The sequence below is a fragment of the Pezoporus occidentalis genome, unplaced genomic scaffold (assembly GCF_034315485.1).
Source record: "Pezoporus occidentalis ecotype Australia unplaced genomic scaffold, CSIRO_AGI_Poc_V1 ctg63, whole genome shotgun sequence".
In the NCBI taxonomy this organism is placed as follows: Eukaryota; Metazoa; Chordata; class Aves; order Psittaciformes; family Psittacidae; genus Pezoporus; species Pezoporus occidentalis.
This window is the reverse complement of record NW_026915977.1, coordinates 6,718,894-6,739,544: the sequence shown is the minus strand read 5'-3', so window position 1 is coordinate 6,739,544 and position 20,651 is coordinate 6,718,894. Positions and strand designations below refer to the sequence as shown.

At 43.7% G+C, this 20,651-nt stretch overlaps 3 protein-coding genes and 1 non-coding gene across 9 annotated transcripts in view; 1 reads left to right on the top strand and 3 right to left on the bottom strand.

Moving 5' to 3' along the window:
- Positions 1 to 369, bottom strand: part of ATRX (ATRX chromatin remodeler) — an 80,951-nt gene extending 80,582 nt beyond the window's left edge. For 5 of the 6 annotated variants that reach the window (XM_062639939.1, XM_062639940.1, XM_062639943.1 and 2 more), the window contains exon 1: positions 179 to 367. In XM_062639939.1, coding sequence (XP_062495923.1) covers positions 179 to 198 — 20 coding nt within the window. In that variant the 5' untranslated portion in view covers positions 199 to 367. Of the gene's footprint in view, positions 1 to 178 lie in introns of all 6 variants that reach the window. The other variant, XR_009968754.1, reaches the window with a different exon arrangement.
- Positions 370 to 4,738: 4,369 nt separating this feature from the next.
- On the bottom strand, positions 4,739 to 16,494 carry MAGT1 (magnesium transporter 1). The gene is made up of 10 exons (XM_062640211.1): positions 16,337 to 16,494; positions 14,814 to 14,983; positions 13,836 to 13,953; positions 12,849 to 12,989; positions 12,239 to 12,379; positions 11,572 to 11,661; positions 9,767 to 9,830; positions 7,717 to 7,791; positions 7,163 to 7,253; positions 4,739 to 6,245 (listed from the first exon to the last, which is right to left on the bottom strand). Exons 1-10 carry the CDS (start codon positions 16,445 to 16,447, stop codon positions 6,230 to 6,232), a joined length of 1,017 nt encoding a protein of 338 aa, XP_062496195.1. The 5' UTR covers positions 16,448 to 16,494; the 3' UTR covers positions 4,739 to 6,229.
- Positions 16,495 to 17,122: 628 nt separating this feature from the next.
- TRNAL-CAA (transfer RNA leucine (anticodon CAA)) lies at positions 17,123 to 17,239 on the bottom strand. Its single transcript has 2 exons — positions 17,202 to 17,239; positions 17,123 to 17,168 (listed from the first exon to the last, which is right to left on the bottom strand). It is a non-coding gene; the product is annotated as a tRNA-Leu (tRNA).
- Positions 17,240 to 17,426: 187 nt separating this feature from the next.
- LOC134174743 (cytochrome c oxidase subunit 7B, mitochondrial) lies at positions 17,427 to 19,786 on the top strand. Its single transcript, XM_062639969.1, has 3 exons — positions 17,427 to 17,589; positions 18,905 to 19,029; positions 19,585 to 19,786. The coding sequence occupies exons 1-3, from the start codon at positions 17,553 to 17,555 to the stop codon at positions 19,657 to 19,659; spliced, it is 237 nt and encodes a 78-aa protein (XP_062495953.1). The 5' UTR covers positions 17,427 to 17,552; the 3' UTR covers positions 19,660 to 19,786.
- Positions 19,787 to 20,651: the final 865 nt, after the last annotated feature.

Genomic DNA, 20,651 nt, shown 5'->3' with positions numbered 1-20,651 from the left:
CCCTCCCCCTGCAGCGCTGCCCACCCGGGCTCCCGCCGGCAGCGCCCGCCACCACCCGGGCCCGTCCCCGCCCCACCCCCGCCGCGGGCCGGGCCGTGCGGTGCAGCAGCGGAGGCCGCCCGCCAGCAGCGGTGGCCGCTGCCCCCGCCGGCCGGCAGAGGCGGGCCTCGGGCCGTACCTCACGGGCTCTGCAGTCATGTCTCCGCTGCCGCTGCTCGGTGCGGCCGGGCCGGGACCGGGCTCAGGCGCTGGAAGCAGACAAAGCCGCTGTTTCCACCATCGCCAACCCCGCCGCCATCTTATCGGCGGGAGGCTGAGGGAGGCCTGCTTCCCGCCGCCTTCCTCCTTCGCCGGCTCCCATTGGCTCCTTGCCGCCCCCAGCTATTTTCTGATTGGGAAGCTCCGACGGAGCCTGTTGCTAGGGGCGTTTACGTCATCGCCCCAACCTTCCCCGCTCTGATTGGCTGGAGTGCGGCTGACATCACCGGCAGGGGCCTGGCGTCACGCGGCGAGGCCCGTGACATCACTTCAAAACAAAGTGCAGCGACGCGCGTGGCCTGCAGGGGGCGCCAGCCCACGAGTGACGCCGTGGCCATGGCGGGGAGGGGGGGGGGGGCAGTGAGGACGGGTCTGAGCCCATCGCCAGGCACCACCACCGCTGGGCTGCCGCTTCGGGCAGCTCCGCCGCCGGCCTTAACCCCACCGGGCGCGTCATGGCACCGCAGCACAGCCACGGCACAGACAGCAACCCCGTGCTGCCAACCCAACTGCAACAGCAGCACCACACTGACCCTGCTCCTCGCTGGGAGCAGCCGCCGGACTCAAAGCGGAGCAGAGCAAGCTTTGGAGGGGATGGTTTCCCAAGTACCGAATAAAAGGAGAGCAAGGTATGAATAACGTAAGCTGTATGAAGACTAACGAGGTTGAACGGGTCGCTCAACACCCTGGTTACACTGCCAGCTAGAGCTTCACTCAACCCAGAGAACACTCTACGTAAGGAAACACACCGCTGGCAGCTTCACGTAAGTGTGCTGAGATAGTTTTCCCTGCTTGTACCGGCAGCTTCTACATTCCAGTCAGATACTAACATCTGCAGGAAGAGGGTTGGAATACATCCCTGTTTGGAAGGAGAGGAGGCATGGTCTTCTGTGAGAAGGCTGCAGAGCTCTGCTGCCTGGGGTCTTGGTGTGTAAACTTCCAGCTCCCCACATGACCAAACCAGAGTGGACCACCAAAACCAAGTCCAGTCCCACACGGACACTGAAACGGGTGACACCTGTTGTTCATTTGTTATAAAGACACAAAGATTCACTCATATAAGCTTTGAAAATCTCTTTTTCTGCAGAAACCAACCAACCAAACCCAAACCCAAACACAACTCACCTGGTTTCATAAAGCAGTATGTGAAATACAAGAAGAAATACCGTAACAGCCTTGTCACCCTTAATATCTATTTCATTCCAGAAAGCAGTGATAATAGAGTAAATGGCACTTTCACACTTGAGCACGCATAAGCTTATACATCCAGGGACATTCTACCAACTGGTCGAAGACAATTTGGTTTAGAATTCAATATTCTACCCCAAAACCTGCATCCTGCGTTTGCTGAAGTTTAGCAATACCCAACAGCAGATTTACTAACAGCTTTGTTAACAAAGGCTCTCACCCGGTCTGTGCTACAGTTTAAGGGATGTAGTCTGCTTATGGACCAATATCCTACTGATTCAGAATAACTACATATATGCATTTATTACTCTATGGTATTTTTTCTTTTACTATTTCCTGGAGAGATGGAAGAAAGTATTTGGAAGTGATTTAACAAACCAGATTTAACTGCCTCCAATTCAAAACTTGTATCTAAAGTTGCACATGAAAACCAAATCCCACTGGGAGAAAAGGTCAAGATGAAGCAAGACTGAAAGTGCTTCCATTTCCCAACAGTTACAAAACTTGACACTATTGTGAGGTGATCAAAAACCAGATTGTAGCAGCACACCAAAATCTGCATGTACATCTGGAAGAACGAGGATTCAGGGCTTCGTTTGCAGGACAAACCAAGGGCCACTGTAGAGTCCCATCACACTGATTATTTTTTCTCCCCATAATGACAGTAATTAGTTTTCTTAAGTAGATATTAGCCTACTTTTAAGAATAATGGCTGAAAGACACGCACAGTTATCAACTGACAAGAGAATATTTTAATAACTGTACGTGCTCCTGACCTAGAAATACAAACTACATATACATCTTTTTCACGTTATTATCTGTGATAAAAGTGGCACCATTAATCCAGAACAATAAACCACTGTGCTTAAATTCATTTTATGGGCATGGTCAAGATCCAAGCTTTGAAATGGAATAGATTATGTGCAGTGAAAGTCATTCTCTATTCGTCAGAGAAAAAGCAATACAGAAAATGAAAACGGGTAACTGCTTACTCAAGAGCCCGGGCTTGTTCTTTGTTCTGCTGTTAACTCTAGTCCCCTTGATGAAGTTCAAAGTGCTGGTGTGGAATGAGTTGAGCAGTGGTCTGAATTTGATAATTAAACCTTTTCAGCATGAGAAAGCAGTAAACATCAAGGTCCAATACAGAAACAAAGCACCAGCACTTTTCTATCTCCTTTGTGAGTATTAATTTCTCAAAGCAGACGAAAGCACGTCCAATTTTACCTTCTTGTAAGAACCTGTTTTCAGCATAAGTGATTTTCTGTTATAGACTGAATAGTTTCTCAAACAGACTATCAGAAACCATTGCAAATAACCATAAAGGAATGCTACAGACTGTTTGTTTCTCCTGACGAGGTTTGGCTAGAAGATGCCAGGATCTGGCATAATCTGATGCCACGAGCAGCATATCCAAACAATCATCAGCAAACCAAGCACCTGATTTTCTTTCGATGTCCTCAATGTTTAGAAGTTCAGCAATTGACTTGTTTCAGTACTTCTAAAACTTCTGCTTTGGTTTGTCAGGAATACAGGCTAAGAACAATCACTGTTACACTTGCTTTTACACATTTTTAACAGGGCTCAGAATATGCCTTGCTGGACATTTAGTGAGATATCCAATAGCTGTGACCATAAAAGCACCTACATTTTTTTCCTAAAGCCACTATCTCATCATATTTCCCAGACCCTGTTGGTTTTAACTTGTTCTTACCCTCCTATCTGAATGCATATGTTAATCACATAGTTGCACATGTACACTCAACCACACAGACGTCACCAGCCATGGGATTAATGAAGGTTACTTGCACAAGCACCAATCCAGGACTCAGCAGTTCTGCCCCTGAGGAGCACGTGCTTACAAAGCATCTCTGTTAAAAGCTTAAGGGCAGGAATGACTATGAAGCACCACTGTCAAGCAGCACGCTCCGTGCTGAACACTAGAACGGTTTGAAGACAGGAGCTTCCAGTGAACTGCAGATAACACAAACCATTACCTTGATCAATCCAATTAGATTTACTATCTTGCCCCGTGCTTAGCTCATCAGAAAACTCCCTCAATTATTTCTAGCTATTCCAAAGTAGTTTTTAAATACACCACAGCCCCTTCTCAAAGGCAGAAAAAGCAGCAATCTTTGAGATCAGCCACATTAACAAAACCACACAGTCCGTTTCCAGCTACAGAACGCCCATTTCCTCTCATTATTATAAAAAGTGGTCTCTAAAGGTAAGCTTTTATGGTACTTCTGAGCTGTTTAATGATTCACTTTCTAAAGAAGATGGCCTCATCAAACTCCTGGGGTTTTTTTAGCATCCCAGTTCTCAAATGCATTGCCTCTTCCACCTTTGTTCTACTGGCCCAGAACTGTATTACACTAACTAGTTAGCGAGATGCACATGCCAATGGTCCCAAAGCATCACTTTGGGCACTGATTATAGCTGGCCATTACCTCTCAACTGCTGCACAAGTCAAACCTTTCTAGAACTGCATCATTTCTAAATCTGCTACAGGTCCTTGACAGCACTCAATCTTCTTTTGCTCCACTACCACTTGTTCCCCTCACCATGCACTGCAGTTTCAGCCTAGAGAGCAGAAAAAACTGTTGGAAAAAGCAAGCATTATTGTCATTTCATGTATCAGTGTGGAAGAAAGAGGAAAAGTCAGAACTCTCAACATCCCTACCCCCTTCAGTGGAAGGCCAATATGTTTCCACCATCCACCAGTGTGATGTTTATAGTTCATAGGTGATCAGATGCTTTTTAGGATAGAAAAAAAAATATGCACCATCTCAGAAAAATCAGAAGCAACTCTGAAAGTTTAAATAAAACCCATTATTTTAGAATGAGATTGTAAAGCCACCTTCACCTGCACTGCTAATGACTGAAGTACAACCAAGTTAAAAGTTTATCGGAAGCATTGTACCATTAGGGCAGGAAAATAAGCAGGAGATGCAGCAACACAGAGTTATTCTGGTCAAATCTGTGGTGCTACCTAGATTCCACCTGCAGACACACTATTAGTTGACATGTCTAGGACTCCAGGAAGCCAAGATTTTCACCTCAGGACAGCTGTCAAAGCAAGTAAAAACCATGCAATTTTTATGCTGCAAGTTGTCAATACTAGAGATCTTCTCACATAGCCATTTCCTGAATAAACATACATATATGCTAACAATCCAGTCCACTTCAGATTATTTACTATATACAGACAGTCTTAACAACACATTGAAGCAATAATGGAATAAAATAAGTTGATTTGGTTTATGCTGAAGTTCAAAAGACACAGGAGCATGGATTAGACTAAAAAATTTTATTGAAACTTATCCAAAATGCAGCCAGGCACACAATTTCTCCACCCCACTAAGGCCTGCCATTCTGTATGGCACAGAAAAATGCATCTCAACAAGTTGAAACATCACATAACTACATTAGTGAAGTTAAGGCACTTGAGATGTGTGTTAATTCAGCAAAACTGCGTAAGAATAACATTCTACTTTGAATGATCTAGTCCTTCCCCAGATCCAATCTAAAGCACCCAAATTCTGTAACCCCTTCAGAAAGGGGAGAGGCAGAAGCAGGAGATAAAGGTCTCATCATATTTTCCTCTGACTAGTGAACTCCAAGGCCACCACAGCCTGCGGAAGGAAGTATTACTGATGAGGTTGTAAGATTTCCTGTAGTACAAGTGCTGAACTGCACAACAGTTTGGGCTGAGGCACTATGTCTTCCACTCAAGACTCCTTAAGGCAAAGTACTTTTGTGAGATAAGAGAACAAAAGGAGAGAGCAAAAAGCACATACAATTGACTGTAAGGCAAACAAATCTGTCTGGGAGTAACAGTATTTACTGTGGGATTAGATATCTCTGCCCACTCCCACATCCTCTCCAAGGATAAAATCTCAGAGGAGATAAATGGAGGATGCAAGAACTTAGATGGTGACCAAAAATCTGATACCTCCTGGCTTGCCAGGGCTCTGAGCAGGAACTTGAGAGCCAGTTGGCAACTTTTAACTCAGGCTACAGAGTTAGCTGCCTTTGGAGGTCTGGGTTGTATTTTTAAGTGTGAATGTTGCCCAGTATATTTTCTCTTGGCTCAGAGCCAACGTTTGCAACCAAAATGTTGCAGTTTCAGCATCTGGCAAAGAAAGTTTCTAATGAATAATTGCATTAACTCAGTTCTGGCTGCTGAAAATTCTCTCCGCGAATCAGAATCTGTGAAACAACCTCTTGCCTCATACAGCAGATAAGTACTCTTCTCAAAAATGAGATACAGCTCTAGGATATGCACATTCCACATGGGAATCTGGAGTATGCACCAAGGGTTGCACACAGACCAAAGGAAAAGACTTCCAGGTACATGAAGATGTTTTCTCAGCCATGAAAAAGCATAACAGAGACACTATGTCACCTGCTATGCACTAACAGGAAATGAAGTCATAAGGGAAAAAGAAACATATGGAGATCAAGTCACCCAATAGAATTTAAAGTACTGTTTCTAGTTAGTCTATGAAAATGTAGTTCTAAGCATTAAGTTCTGAATTTCACTAGAAGCAGAGTTGTTTAAGAAGATGTAAAGCTTATGAAAAGAGATTGCATCTTAACACTCTGTGTCCTTCAGAGCAAATTGCTTGTTACATGTAAGGCACTGCATGTCTTTGGTTCAGTGTTGAACTATCTCATTCAGTATAAAGAGAGGTAGCACGAACCATACATATTTAGCTCTTCCATTCCATTACATGACGTTTCAGAGTTGCCACCTTTCTGATGTTACAGCTTCTGGAATCCTTTAACTCATTAGGAAACTGCAGGAACAAAGTAACAAACATTCTCATGAATAAGAAATTAGTAAGACACACAAGATGTGCAACATTCCACTTAGCTTTCATATAGGCCAAGAAAACCAGAATGAGAAACTGGGCCTGATGCCACTATGAGATAAGCAGCTGTGGAGAAGTTGTTTAAAAGCATCTTCTAGTAACTCAAAAGCAAAGACAACTAAATGTTATCAACAACAAAGTTAGCAGAAGTATGTAAGACCATTGAACAGACCAGAATAAAAGCTGACCAGTTATTAAACAGGGAATAAGTTTAGCTCTCTCCTGGTCTTGAGGAAAGTCTTTATGAAATAACAAGTTTTATTATTTAGATATTTGTAAATAAGAACTGACTTCTCATAGAAAGGGGATAAAGTTGCCATTGGGATTAGCCTTCCAGACAAAGCAAACTCTGCAGAAGCTGAGATGTGACATGGTTTAGTGGTAGCCTTGACAGTCCTAGGGTAAACAGTTGGACTAGATATTAAAGGTCTTTTCCAACCTAGTTGATTCTCTGACTCTATGGTTAGAAGCTGATCCCTCAACGTGTATTTATTTCTTCAAAATGCATAAAACCTAATAAAACCACAGAAGATATCTATACCATTCATATATATATTAAACAGTCAATTAATAGTGTTAGACTCCTTACAGACAAAATCCCAAAATGGATGCAGTTTTAAAGCATCAGCCAGCCTCCTTGTTCTTACAAATAAGGATTAATAATCAAAAGTATAAACATGGAGGAAAAATAGAGTGGGGGAGATACTTGTTTTCAGTATAAATTGGCTCAGATGTCACTATGAAAATAGAAATATTTCATAGCATGTAATGGCATGAAAAGGAAACTCCCATGATCTTTAATGCACAGGAAAACAATGACTGAAGCAGCAGAAGAGACATACCTGTATGGGTAGCCATGGTACTTAGATCTGAAGACAGAGAGCAACCAGCTGAAGAACACCACCACCAAGCCAATACCAGCAATACACATAACTGCAAGAGATGCAGAACAGGATTCAGTTATTGTGACAGCTGTCCTGAAAACACCACAGCAACTGGGGTTTTCAAAAGCATTCTGTAATAGTTACAGGTTTGGCCAGACGAGACCTCCATTAAAGTCACTGAGAACAAGTAAATGAATACTCATTTTCTTTCAAATTCCTATTGTAAATCAATTTTATACTATTGCTGTAAGAGAAAGTAAGACCCTTCTCTTCCTCACTAGAAAAATGCTGCAAAGCATCTTTATACCTCCCCATCTCCCAGAAAGGCTTTGAGTTTATCCCGCAGTGTGCTAAGCAACTCCAAATGCCGCTGAAGAGCAAAGCGATTCACCTCTGCTTAGAGCTGGGAAATGTACAAAAACCCACAATGCAAAAGCATTACTATTAAACAGTGTATCAAAAATCTTCACTGAATATGCCTCCTCTTTGAGAGAAAAGTGTCCATAACTTACTTTTTCTTTTCCCCACATCCATGTCAGAAGTAGCCGCTTCATGAAGGAAGACCATTCCTAGGGTAACACCACCATCTATGAACGCTGTTTAAGGCTAAATCAGCAAAATAAATAGACTCAACATAATACACTCATTCCAAATCTCGTAAATTCAGCTCCCACATCATACTAAGAGATTAAAACTCATGGGAAAAATTAAAGACTTCCCCCAGAGCAGCAACTGAGAGGGGAAGCAACTGAAAAGCATTCATCAGGACAACTTTTAAGGGAAAATATACGCAAAGACTAAAATATAAACTGGAAGGTGTAGTAGACCTTGACACAAAATTAAAACCACACATGCGTTATCTCAGCTTGTAATGAAACAGAATTCCTTCCCAGAGAGCTCAGTCCACTCGTACTGCTGTTCTGCTTCACTGGAAATTCCCCAAAATTCAACTTCTGCATTTTGCTCAGCTAACAGAATGAATAAATGCATGCAGTATTTAAGCTTCATATATTTCAAGCAGCAATATTTCAGTCTTAGAACTGAACAATTAAAACAAAAATAAAGCTTGTACAGTTAAGGAAGCACAATTGGCAGACATTGTCTGACAGGTATTTGCAGAGAAGGAATCCCAGAAAAGCAGTGGATCCAGTGGAACAAAAGACATAACTTGTAAAGATTTCATTCCATTTCCATACAGATGCTCAGGATTAATTCTCCTTCTGAAATGAGAACCGTTTATATTTGACTGCAGTGGGACCATTAAGAAACCTTTCCACTTCAGATGTAGTCTACCTTCAGCACAAGAGAAAAGTGACTGCAACTTCCAGGAACCTGGCCAACCTCTACCATTTTAAATGCCTTCAGCGATGGGTAGATTGGCTCCATTATGTGATAGATTGCAATCACACAAATTAACAGCAAGTTTCTAGGCTGAATTTGACTGAGTCCATCAGAATTAGAAAAAGATCAGAAGTTCCCCTCAAAATGGATGTTTTAAGTTAAAAAAAAAAAATTGATAATGAAGATACAGCAAGAGAGTAAAGTTCTTTTATCATCAGCATATTTAAACATCAATTGCTTACTTTATATTACAGAAATCCTAAGCATCACTTGCTGAAATTGGGATTTTCCATAGATAAAACAAGAGAACAAGATAAAACAAGAGTCACTCTGTTAAAGAGCACTTGTTGCAACCAAAGGGACTTGTTAATTGTTGTCAAGCAGTGAAGAGGACAGGTAGTTTGGGTGAAGTTTTGAAATGATGTGCCGGCAGTAAGTCTGCTGCTCTGTGTGCCTGTGTACTGCAAAATGTGACCACTTGGGACTGTGCAGCTGCAAGAAAAAAAACATTAAATAACATTTAAAAATCCTGAATACAAGATAGAAGAATGCACAGGCTGACACAGGTGATGGGACAAGAAAAGCCTGAGTCAGAGATGAGTCAACTTACAGGTGATGGATCAAAAACACACGTGTGGGAACAGAAGAAAAGAACACTGAATTTGAGAGCATTCTTATGACTCCAAGGAAACATTTTTATACAAAGGAGAAAGGCAAAAGCTCTCAACCTGCAATTTTCCACTTGCTTTTCTTGATGGCATAACACTGGCATGGAAAAAACCCTGAACTGTTAGCATCAATGAGTGGTAAGATTAAAGAAAAGAAAGTAAGCAAAGAAATAAAAGAAGAAAGATCAGTAACAGAGGAAGGAATTCAACACCAAAGCAAGAACTAAGTGAGTGAGATTGGAAGGGTAAGAGACATGCACAGAGAACTGGGGCTATCCTGAAGAATCTTATGATTCCAGAGATCCACATCTTTAACCCTGTATTCAGTACAGTCATTAAGCACAGAACAAAGTGATGAGAAAGCAGTAAACACTTTTCTATTCAACTTAAAGATCACTGGCATAGAAAAAGCATAGCTGTCAACTCAGCAAGCTTCTGCATCAGTATCAGGTGACAGCTTCAAGTTTTGACAAAGCACACTCATAGAGAAGGCAGCAGCATAAGCTAACAGAAAACTCATCACCAGCCATGTGCTTCTCAGCAGGAAGGATACTAAACAGAAGAACAATGTGTGTTTCTGCCACAAATTGGGCTTGGCTGCTTCCATGGATATAGCTCTGTAAGAGACAAAGAGTAACTGAATTTAGAAAAGACTGGAATCGACTCTGACATGATTAACAACAGCTACAGAGCTTGGAACTGGGTGCTGCACTGTCTCTGGAGATGAACAGAAGTTGGAACATGAACAATTTTATCTGTTGACCATTGATTTGGGGGAGCTGGGTCAGCATGAAAAAACCTTCTGCTATTAACAGGCACAATCAGCCCAAAGTACCATTCAGATTGTAAGGGCAAGTGTAACTACAATCCACATGGCCCAGATCCCCTGTTCAGGAGAGCAAAATGCCATAATCACACCCTCCTGCACCCACTATGATCCAAGTCTGATCCATTCCCTGACTTGGATTCTTAGGTTACATATGTTGCTCCTCAGCTTAGGGTCATTCTATTCAATCTGTATGCAAACCCTACTTACTTGGCTCCAAGTACCTGAAACCTTTTTCATGGCATACCATGAAAAGAACATCACTAGCAATAGCATTCCTCAGTCTCAGAAAGGCTTAGGAATTATGTAAACAGAAGAAATAAAAGGAAGCATTTGAAGAAAACATTTAAAACAGAGACCTAGCACTCAGTAAGCAGGTTTGGTTTTATTCACATTAACAGCTCACTAACCAGCTGGGTTAACAGAAAATTTGCGATTTGTGGAAGAATACCATTTTTGAATCCCTGAGAAGCAGATCCACGTATTATGGAATACAGAGGTCCTGACCCACCTAATTGGGCACGAAAGGACATTTCACCAAATTAATTCCCTTCTGAGTGAAATCCATGAGAAAAGCCAGGATGTGATGTTGAAGCACCTTGACAGATGCAATGCTCTCGATACATTCTGACTGGTTTTACAGCGTTTCACATTCTTCATTATGTACAGATCAGTATATTCCAAGTGATGTTAAAATTATTTTTCTCCCAGGAATGAGATTTCATAAGACTAAGGTCACTAGACATTCATTTACCTCAAGACTCTCAAAGAAAGATGTTTTATATGGATGTCATTAGATGGGGTATGGGTTAAAGAGGCCAGATTAAACATGAAATTGCCTCAGCAGTAGGGCAGTTTAGCATACAAGACTCAAACAACTTTATTTTGCTGTCAGCAATTTAGAACTATCATGTCTCTTCATCACTAGAGATCAATATAAGGACAAGACAGAGGAAGGCAGATGTCTCAGGTAAATAAATCGTGAAAAGAAAACATGGAAACAAATAGGAATGGTTAAAAGATACATAGGAGGTCAGAGAAATGGAAGAGATCAGGTAATTTTAAAATTACCTACCCTCAGAACCTAAGCCAAAAAAGCACTGTCATTATGCTTCCTCCAAAACATATCTTTGCCTTTGGAGAGATGGAGAACAACAGGAAACACTTACCTTAGGTTGTAAAGCAAGGGGGGGAACTCCTGCATACAAAAAACTTGTTAGTAAATACTATTGGTTACTCTGTATTCTATCTTCTTTACAGCATTACTTTAGTACCTTCTTAGCTTTCTGTGATTACTGGAATAATCAAAGTTTCCACACACCTCTCTTTTACAGGTATACAGGAGGAGAAGACAGATCCTCTCTGAACTAATCAGCACATCTCTGCTTTGCCCTGCTCACTGCAGCAGAGGTTAGCCTCACTGACATAGAAACAAATGCAGACAAGAACAGGATTTGCACTCTGGCTTCCCTGTTTTTAGCCTCATCCTGTAGAAATACAACAGAAATGTAGAAAAGGAAATGAAGACTCACCATTTGCCCTGTATGAGGATTCTTATGAGCATAGGGTGGGCCTCTGATGTGGTTCCACATCTGACCTGATGTCATGGCTAACACAAAGCACTGAAAAGGAAAGAAGAAATACTCAGAAATAGTCAGGGTTGAAAAGGACCTTCAGATCATCCAGTTCCAACCCCGCTGCCATGGGCAGAGACACCTCACACTAAACCATGGCACCCAGGGCTCTGTCCAACCTGGCCTTGAACGCTGCCAGGGGTGGAGCATTCACAACCTCCCTGGGCAACCCATTCCAGTGCCTCACCACCCCCACAGTAAGGAACTTCTTCCTTATATCCAATCTAAACTTCCCCTGTTTAAGTTTTAACCCATTACCCCGGATTTATTATAATTATTATTTGGTGTGTTTACCCAATCTCTTTTCATTTCATACCAAAACACACTGGAATACAATCTTAGGCTAAGCAGTGTCCTGCCTTTTATTTGTGTAAAATGCATCCAATCAAGTATTAACTGGGCTGGAAAGATCGGGATCAAATAATATTAAACTACCAAAAAGTAAAACAAAACACACCTCATTTTTCTCTACCAAGTTTAGGCATCTTTAAATACAAAAGCTTTTTAAGACCTGAATTGCTACAAAACTAATGCCAACAGGCAGCCAGGGGTTACAATTACTCACCAAAGCAACAAATGCCCAGCCAGTTTTGTTGTACAGAAAATCCAGGTTGCTTCCACGCAAATACACGAGACCACTGATGACAGCCAGCAGCAGTCCCAACATCAGCGGCCCGGCATAGTTTGGTGGCCTTATCACACGAATCTGAAGTGAAAATAAGGTAAATTATGTTCCCTTATTGAGATTATACATTATATCCACACTTCTGCTAACAAAATATCTCCATACCAACACACACATAATAGCAATAGATAACAAGTCTGAATTGGGAAGTAAGTAATGTTTCCTCCCCTGTCACTGTAACTTCAGTTTCATACACCTTTACCTATTTAATAATTTAAAGACAGTTTTGCTAACAGAAGAACAGAAAAGGGAGAAGGAAGATGAGTTTTACCATCATATCTAATAAAGAATTATACAAATATTAGAATGCAGAATGTAAGGAAACTTAAAGATGCAGTCATGTGCCCAAAACTAGATTTTGTAGACAAGAACTTTTTAGAGTACCCAAGAGTAAATTGTTAGCCACAGTCACAGACATATTTCATAGCTGGAATTGCATAGCAAAGGAGTGCTGCAGAGGTGGTGATGGTGAAAGGCTGTACATACTTACATTGACATCAGTTCTGTCAGCCACCCAGCGAGCGAGCTGCTCAGCTGCAAAGCCCCGCACCTGAAGTTCATACGTGTCACCCCGTTTCGGCTTCCCTTTAGCAGGGAAGTTAATGAAGGTTGGAGCAGAGTTCATGTTTAGCTGTAGTTAGAAAATTCACAGAAGCTACAGCACCACGAAAGGTCTCTTTAGTAACACAATTCTATCCCATTTATATCCTGCAACATCGTCACTAAATCAATCTGAAAAAGTAACTATTCAATAAACAGATTTCACTGACAATGACTTAAAAAAAGAATAGGGGCAGCACACAGTAGTATTCCTGTATTGCTGTATTACATTCCTGCTGTTTCCCTTTCGTGATCCATGCTGCCTTCTTTTAGCTCAGTCACTAGCTGTTCTAGCTGTCTTAGAAATAAATTGTTACTTCTGAATAGGCGATTTTGTATTTTAAAACACAATTGAGTGTACTTTCTAAAAGCGATTGACATTTCCTTGGTAGTACTCAGATCTATAGCTACTGATCAAAAGATTCAGACCAGTTAAGAGGAGATTATAACAGGTAAAAGTAGTTGCTTACAAAATACAGGTCTGTTTTTTCCCAACACTGCTTTTCCCATAGCATTTCAGGTTTTTTAACCTGTTTCTTCTCTAAACACTACTTGTGGGAAAGCAATCTGCACAATAGGAATATGCACAATAATCTATAAAGGCCATAGCTCGATGAATGAATTTTTGATAAAACACTTTGAGAAAATTGAACAAGAAGAAGAAGACATCCCTCTCCACTTCTCCAGTCCCAAAGCTTCCATTTAATAAAGTATCATTCCCTAAATTGTGTAGGTTTTAAATAGGATTAATAATCCCTTAAAAACAAGAGTTAAGGTTTGCAAAACTATAATGAACTTTAATGAATTAATGTGATCTACGACTACAATTTAATAACTCTGGTTACATAGTGTCGATAGAAGAGCAAGATGACATTACCATCTGAAACACATCTGAGCCTTCATCAAAATCTACCATGGCAAAGAAAATCTTATTGGTAAATGCACTGGAATATCGCCAGGAGTTTGCCAGAATCTGGTATTCCTCATCAGCTTGCCTGTAAAACACACCAAGTGAGAGGCTGCGTCATATGTTTGTTCACAACACAAGTTATAAAGCAGCTGAGGGAGCTGTAGCCACCCACCCCATTCATGGGTGCATCACAAAAGCCCTTATATTCACTTTCTAGTGGTAAAGAAAAGGTTTAAGGCCAGAGACTCGTCTAACAATAAAGTGAAGCATTTGGCACCACTGATTTTTTAAATGCAAGAGCAAGTTTCTGTTAAGACCACGAACACAAGCAGCGGTAATTTCTAATGGAAATAGAACCCAGCAGCTCATCATTTATTAGTCCACAGAACACCGAAATGAGCAGGGATGTGCCCTCTCCTCCAGCTCAGAGGATGGGAAACCAACTAATATCAACTGACTAGGTATAAAAGTAATCTTTTACAGATCTCTGCCACCTCCAGATTAACACATGAAAGCCATAATAGGGTTATTTACAATTTCACTATGCTGGATCCTTAAATAAGTGCAAATCAACATCTTCATTAAGAGCAACTTTCAGGCTGCGTGGCCAGCAGTAATTCTACAAGCATTTCTCCAGCAGCTCATATCAGAGAAGTTGTTTTCACCCTCCCTTTCCCCCTCCAGAAGCCTATCAGTGTGAATATTGTTTCTGCAAAGCAACAATTATTTTAGGAGGGAGATAACTAATTCATGACTATGTTGCTTTCTCACATACACATTACTCATATATTCCCACACATTGGATTGCAAAGATAGCCCTACCATAAATATCTAGTGTAGTATATTCCTCCCATGTACATGAAAGTTTTATCCTACACTTCAATTGATTCTGCCAAAGCATAAGATGATTTCAAGCTCTAACGTAGGACTAAATGGAGCCCATACTTGCACACAACACACTGTCTGTGAGGCTGGAGAGCAGTGAACATCACAATCACCGAGTAATTTCTGGGTGGTGCCTTCACAAAGCGTCGAAATTTGTCTCCATTCATGCGGATAACGGATCTTTTACTGGCCCATTCCATCAGCTGGTTCACTTTTTCTGATAACACCATCTGAAACCAAAGGCAGAGAAACACTGCTGGGTTCTGTTGGGCTGGGGGGGGGGGGGGGGGTATAGTCTCATAGTACAACCTTGAAGGTTTTTAGATTGACATAATAAACATCTGCGTTGGATTCCATAAGAGCACCAACCCCAGGATGTGATGCTTCATTCATTCCTGAAGGCATTTATAGATCTTTGTGGCAGTCACGTTAATATAGAATCATAGAATAGTTAGGGTTGGAAAGGACCTTAAGATCATCCAGTTCCAATCCCCCTGCCGTGGGCAGGGACACCTTACGCTAAATCATATCACCCAAGGCTCTGTCCAGCCCGGCCTTGAACACTGCCAGGGATGGAGCATTCACAACTTCCCTGGGCAACCCATTCCAGTGCCTCACCACCCTCACAGTAAAGAACTTCTTCCTTATATCCAATCTAAACTTCCCCTGTTTCAGTTTTAACTTACTCTAACCACTTGCTAACACATGCAGGTCCAGCTCTTTGCCTTTAAGCACCCAGTATCACACATGATAAGGACTGTCAGCTCACTAGTACTTGCTCATGTTGTTCTTTCAGAGGTACAAACTGCCCAGATCACTCCACAGTATTGATTTGGTACTGAGCATCACGCTCTGATTCAGGTTTCAAAACCTGGTGGCAACGGGATCACTGTTATCATATAACAAACATATGCACCGGAGATGGAAGCACTCTGGGAGCAAGCTCAACATTTAATTTCCAGCACTGCTGGAAAAACCTGGCTTCAGTACACATTTGAACTCAGCAGTGTTTAACACTAAGCTCGTCTTTAACAATGAGCCAACACTGTACAAACAAGTATTAGGTAAGTGAGAATCCTCCAAATATTATACTCACAAACTACTTCCCTAGCTCTTAATAACACCCTTCTTCAGGTAAATACTTCAGGGTAAATACTAAACTACTCGTCTTTCCCTGGCAACCGACACAAGTATATATATGGGGCCCTTTTCCAACCCTTGGAGTCAGGTGCGTGGCAATAAGGGGCACCTTTGCGATTACAATCACGGACCGCCGCTACCACGGCGGGCGTCAGTCCCCCGGCGCCCTCCACGCGGCGGGAAAGAGACGCTCCTCCAGTGCCTCTTACAAGGCCAGGTCTGCAGCTAACGGCACTCGAAAACCAACAGCGCCTTAGAACCGCACGGGTCCAAGAACCACCGGCTCCGCACGGCCTCCACCCGCGGGCTCCCCTCAGCGTCTGCTCGGAGCCGCCGCGCCCCAGGCCGGGCTCAGGGCCTGCCCCAGACCGCCCCAGGCCGGAGCCCGCCGCAGACCGGCCCGCCCCGGTGCGAGCAGCTCCCGCTGCCCGGCGGTACCTCACCTCCTTCCGCTTCTGCCCGGCGGCTTGCGGCCCGCCCCAGCACAGCAGCAGCGCCAGCGCCAACACCGGCAGCGCCGCCATGACCGCCCCGCTCCACCGCTCCGCACCCATTGGCGGGCACCGGCAGCGCGGCCCCGCCTGTACACTTCCTATTGGCTGAGGTGCCGGCCTCCGATTCGTTGAGCCTGCGAGCAGCGCGGGTTGCCGCTAGCCCATAGGAGGGAGGCAAGATGGAACCGCTTGATTGGTGGAGCGAGCAGGGAGGGCGGTGGCTGCCAGTGAGGAGCTCCCCTCGGTGCCCGCCTCCACGTTGCGCCGCGCGTTAGGAGTCCAGCGGGCTTCCCTCGGTGCCTGCGGGTGTTGGAGCTGCCAGGGGTACCCCGGGAAGGGAGGGGGGCTGCAGCGCTGCGGGGAAACGCAGCAGCTCCCCCAGAGATGTACGCTTGCTGAGTGTTACACCCGTATGTCGTTGGGCCGCGCGTTAAAACGGTTGTTAAAACGCTGAGCGCGCCTGGGAAATTAGCCGGGTTGATGGGCTTTAAATCGGCACAGAAAAACGCGGTCGTAGAATCATGGAATCAACTAGGTTGGAAATCGCCTTTAAGAACATCGAGACTATGCTGCCGCTTTGTTTCTCTATTCGGGCGCACTGTGGGAATGGTTTCGGGAGCCGCGCGCCTCGCTGCAGGTTCTGTTTGTGCTAAAATGTCCGATTTCTGCAATTTCGTCTTTTTTATGAGTTTAAATTCACAGACAGAAGGGAATAAAGAGAAAAAAAAAAAGTGGTGTCAGAAGTGGGATTCGAACCCACGCCTCCATACGGAGACCAGAATACCCAACCCCGCTATGGGAAGGCTTACACCGCCTTGAGTCTGGCGCCTTAGACCACTCGGCCATCCTGACACTGCGATAGCAGGCGCTGCCGGGACGCTCTTAGTGCTTTGCTCATGGCCGCCGCTCCCCTCCCCAGCCCGTCGGGGGAAGCGCTTCCGAGCCTGTAACCCGGAGAGAAGGCGAGAACCGCCCGCTCCTCCGGGCTCCCGAGCTCCCCTCCTCAGCCGTCGCGGGGAGGCGCCGGCACCGCGCGGCCCCGTTACCCACAGGGCTCCGCTGGCGGCGCGACCCGGCGGCCACTTCCGGCGCGACCATTTTGTTTTTCACCGCTCGCCAAGGGTACCTGCTGCCGGCCGCCGCGGCTCCTGCCCCGCTCCTCACCATGTTCCCCGTGGCTCGGGCTGCCCTCAACCTCACCGGTAAGGCAGGAGGAGGACTGGAGCCCTGGGGGTGTTTAGCGGGAGGTTTCGTTCGGGGGGGGGGTCTGAGGATTGCCCCTCGATTGTGACGGTCGTGAGAGCGCCGTCCGTGCCTGCTGCTCATTGTTTGCTCTTTCTGCCTCTTTTATCCCCTGATTGCTTTCATTTGAGCTGACCTGGGGTTGCCTTCTTCGGCGCTTTTCCTCTTTCATAGCTGCTAAAGGCACAGCGAGGGCTGGTAGCCTGAGGTGACAAGGTGTAGTCAGGGACCGGCCCTTAGACTTCAAGGGTAAAGTCACCTCTTCAGGGACAGATTCCCCAGTGCTTAACCCAAATCTGGTTCTGGTTCATGATGTGCTTAGTTCGCACCTAAAATAAACCTCCTCAGCAGTGTTTCTCTTATTACGTAGTTAAACTTCTTTTTTTTTCCCGTTAAATATCCTACCTTGTTCAGCCTCACAGAGCGTGATGGGTATTGCCATCATCTTACCTAGTCCTGTTGGGTAACTGTGAACCACTGACCCGAAACTGAAGATTGTGTTTTGTGATGTCTCTTTATGCACAGATCACTGTCTCAGATAATGCAGCACAAAACTGCTAAACAGACTTTGTGTGTTGAAGCTGGTGGTTTGATTCTTCATTGTTTTCTCCTTGATGAGTGTACCTTTTATAATGTACATCATACCCTCTCTGACCTGCAGATATCCTCCTCTATTGTTCTATATTACTTAACCATACTACCTGTATATTCACTGTAACACATATGTATATTAACTATATTACTGAACTTATTAATTAAGTTCCATCATTATTGCTGCTTTTCTTCATCTCCCTTCAAAAATCATGGAGGAATGAGAAAGGTCCATATATCCACAGCCCTTAACTCCTTACTTTGATGGTGAGCTTCATCCTGAAGATGCTTATGTTAGGTACACATGTTGACAATACAGATAGGTACATACAGAAGTCTGAAACTTTTAAGTGCTCAGCAAACAAGTACGTATTCATTCTTAAAAGCGTACTTGAATTTCCACCCTGAGGGCCCAAAGAAAGCATATTAATGGAAAAAGTAACTTAGAGGATTCAGAGAGAACTTTCCAGAGAGAAACTGGGACAGGTGAAACACAATGCAAGGCTTTCTGTATATCCTATGGTTTGGAATCATTCCAAAGCTCCAAGTCCAAAAGATTCATTTGTTTTTCAGCTTAAAGTTTTTGAATGCTTCCGCTTGCCTCTGGTGGTGGGAGATGAGGAATGTGAATGGCTTGGATGTGTATTTTAGTTGATTCCTGTGTTTCTCTTCAACATTCATTAGCTCGAGGCATTCGGCAGACTGCAGTCAGACAAGCTCATCGCAAACGTGAGCCTGACTTCCACGACAAACACGGAAACCTGGTGCTCATTGGTGGAGCCGTTGTTTTTACTGCTGTCTGGGGATACGTGAGTGCCCTTTTTCACCACTCTGCTGTGGTTGCTCCTGTAAACTTGGAAGCAGTTGTGTTTCAGAAGGACTTACTTGTTTGAAATAACTTACATGGTCAGAATTTAGGAGTTTTTTATGTAAGTTAATAGTTAATATTTTAATGTGGTAGAGATGAAAGTTGTGTTAGTTCCTATTTTGATTTTGAGATGTTTCATGAATGTCTGTGTCAGTCTATTGCTTGTTTTTAAACCATAGTAGAAACACAAGTGTTCTCCATTTAACTTGGGACTTCTAAGCTACACAGGTAGAGCTTTTGTCAGAAAAAACCCTAGATGAAAATAATCGTATGGTGATGGGGGTTTACATCCCAGATTTTGTTTTGAAGCTAGACATTTTTAAATAGAAAACTGAATTATTTAAGTATTACTCAATATAAATATATTCCACTTGCTTTATTAGAAGATGTCATATTCTAATACAAGAAATCTATTCTGAAAACAATAGAAACAGCCCTCTATCAGAAGGTTTCTTTGATTTCAAAGTTAATAATCCTGGTTTTTATCCTCCTGCAGGTGCTTACACAGCTTGACATTGAGTGGGGCTTCTCACCTGTGGGCAGAGTCACTCCAAAAGAATGGAGGCAGTAATAAACTCTCTGCATGTAATGAACTGCTCTAAACTTTCACTGAAGAAACAATCACATAATGGTATTTGTTCTCTGATTACCACTTGTGCAGGGGCATTCCTGGTTTAATAAACATACCTAGAAACCTGCCTGGCTCTTGAGTTTCTGCTGTGCTCTGTGTGTGCTGAAACATAATAGTGTAAAAACTCAGTATAGTTCAGTCATGATTTAGGTAGCTCCAGTTGTTCCTGTGAAGGTCACTGGTGGATAACAGACAAGGCCCCCTATAGGGGACCTATAGGGATGCTGGAGAGGGACTCTTCATTAGAGACTGTAGTGATAGGACAAGGGGTAAAGGGTTAAAACTTAAACAGGGGAAGTTTAGATTGGATATAAGGAGGAAATTCTTTACTGTGAGGGTGGTGAGGCACTGGAATGGGTTGCCCAGGGAGGTTGTGAATGCTCCATCCCTGGTGGTGTTCAAGGCCAGGTTGGACAGAGCCTTGGGTGAGATGGTTTAGTGTGAGGTGTCCCTGCCCATGGCAGGGGGTTGGAACTGGATGATCTTAAGGTCCTTTCCAACCCTAACTATTCTATGATTCTAAAACATCATATGGTTGTCCACTTCACCTGGCCTCAGGCATGTTCCCAGTGCTGAGTTCACATCACATCACCTCTCCTTGCAGCTGCACAGTGAATGATAAAGCCAAGATCCCATATTTTTTCCACAGCAATTTCATGTCCTGAATCACCCTTCAGATAAGTTGTGTCTGAGGCCTCTGAGAGGTGCGGAGAACTTAATTTGGAGTCACATAAGCCAGCAGCGTTGCTGCACTGAGAGAAGTGATGTTTCTGTCAGTGTACGCTGCTTTTCCAGTGAATATTGTGCCCCCCGAGTTGGCGAGGAAGCGGCTCAGTGCTGTGTGCGGGCTGCGACCCGCAGGGTCAGCCCGAGCCCCGGAGAGGCACCGACACCCGGGTTTGGCCCAGCGGCCACGCAGGAAGCGCCCGCCC

Bases quoted from the DNA above. Each gene is read 5' to 3' on its own strand.
- MAGT1 (XM_062640211.1), bottom strand. From the start codon at position 16,447: ATGGGTGCGGAGCGGTGGAGCGGGGCGGTCATGGCGGCGCTGCCGGTG. The intron at 14,984-16,336 runs GTGAGGTACCGC...CTTTGGTTTCAG, and splicing joins CCGGGCAGAAGCGGAAGGAG to ATGGTGTTATCAGAAAAAGT. The intron at 7,254-7,716 runs GTAAGTTATGGA...CATCTCTTGCAG, and splicing joins GGATGTGGGGAAAAGAAAAA to TTATGTGTATTGCTGGTATT.
- LOC134174743 (XM_062639969.1), top strand. From the start codon at position 17,553: ATGTTCCCCGTGGCTCGGGCTGCCCTCAACCTCACCG. The intron at 17,590-18,904 runs GTAAGGCAGGAG...AACATTCATTAG, and splicing joins GGCTGCCCTCAACCTCACCG to CTCGAGGCATTCGGCAGACT. The intron at 19,030-19,584 runs GTGAGTGCCCTT...ATCCTCCTGCAG, and splicing joins TTACTGCTGTCTGGGGATAC to GTGCTTACACAGCTTGACAT.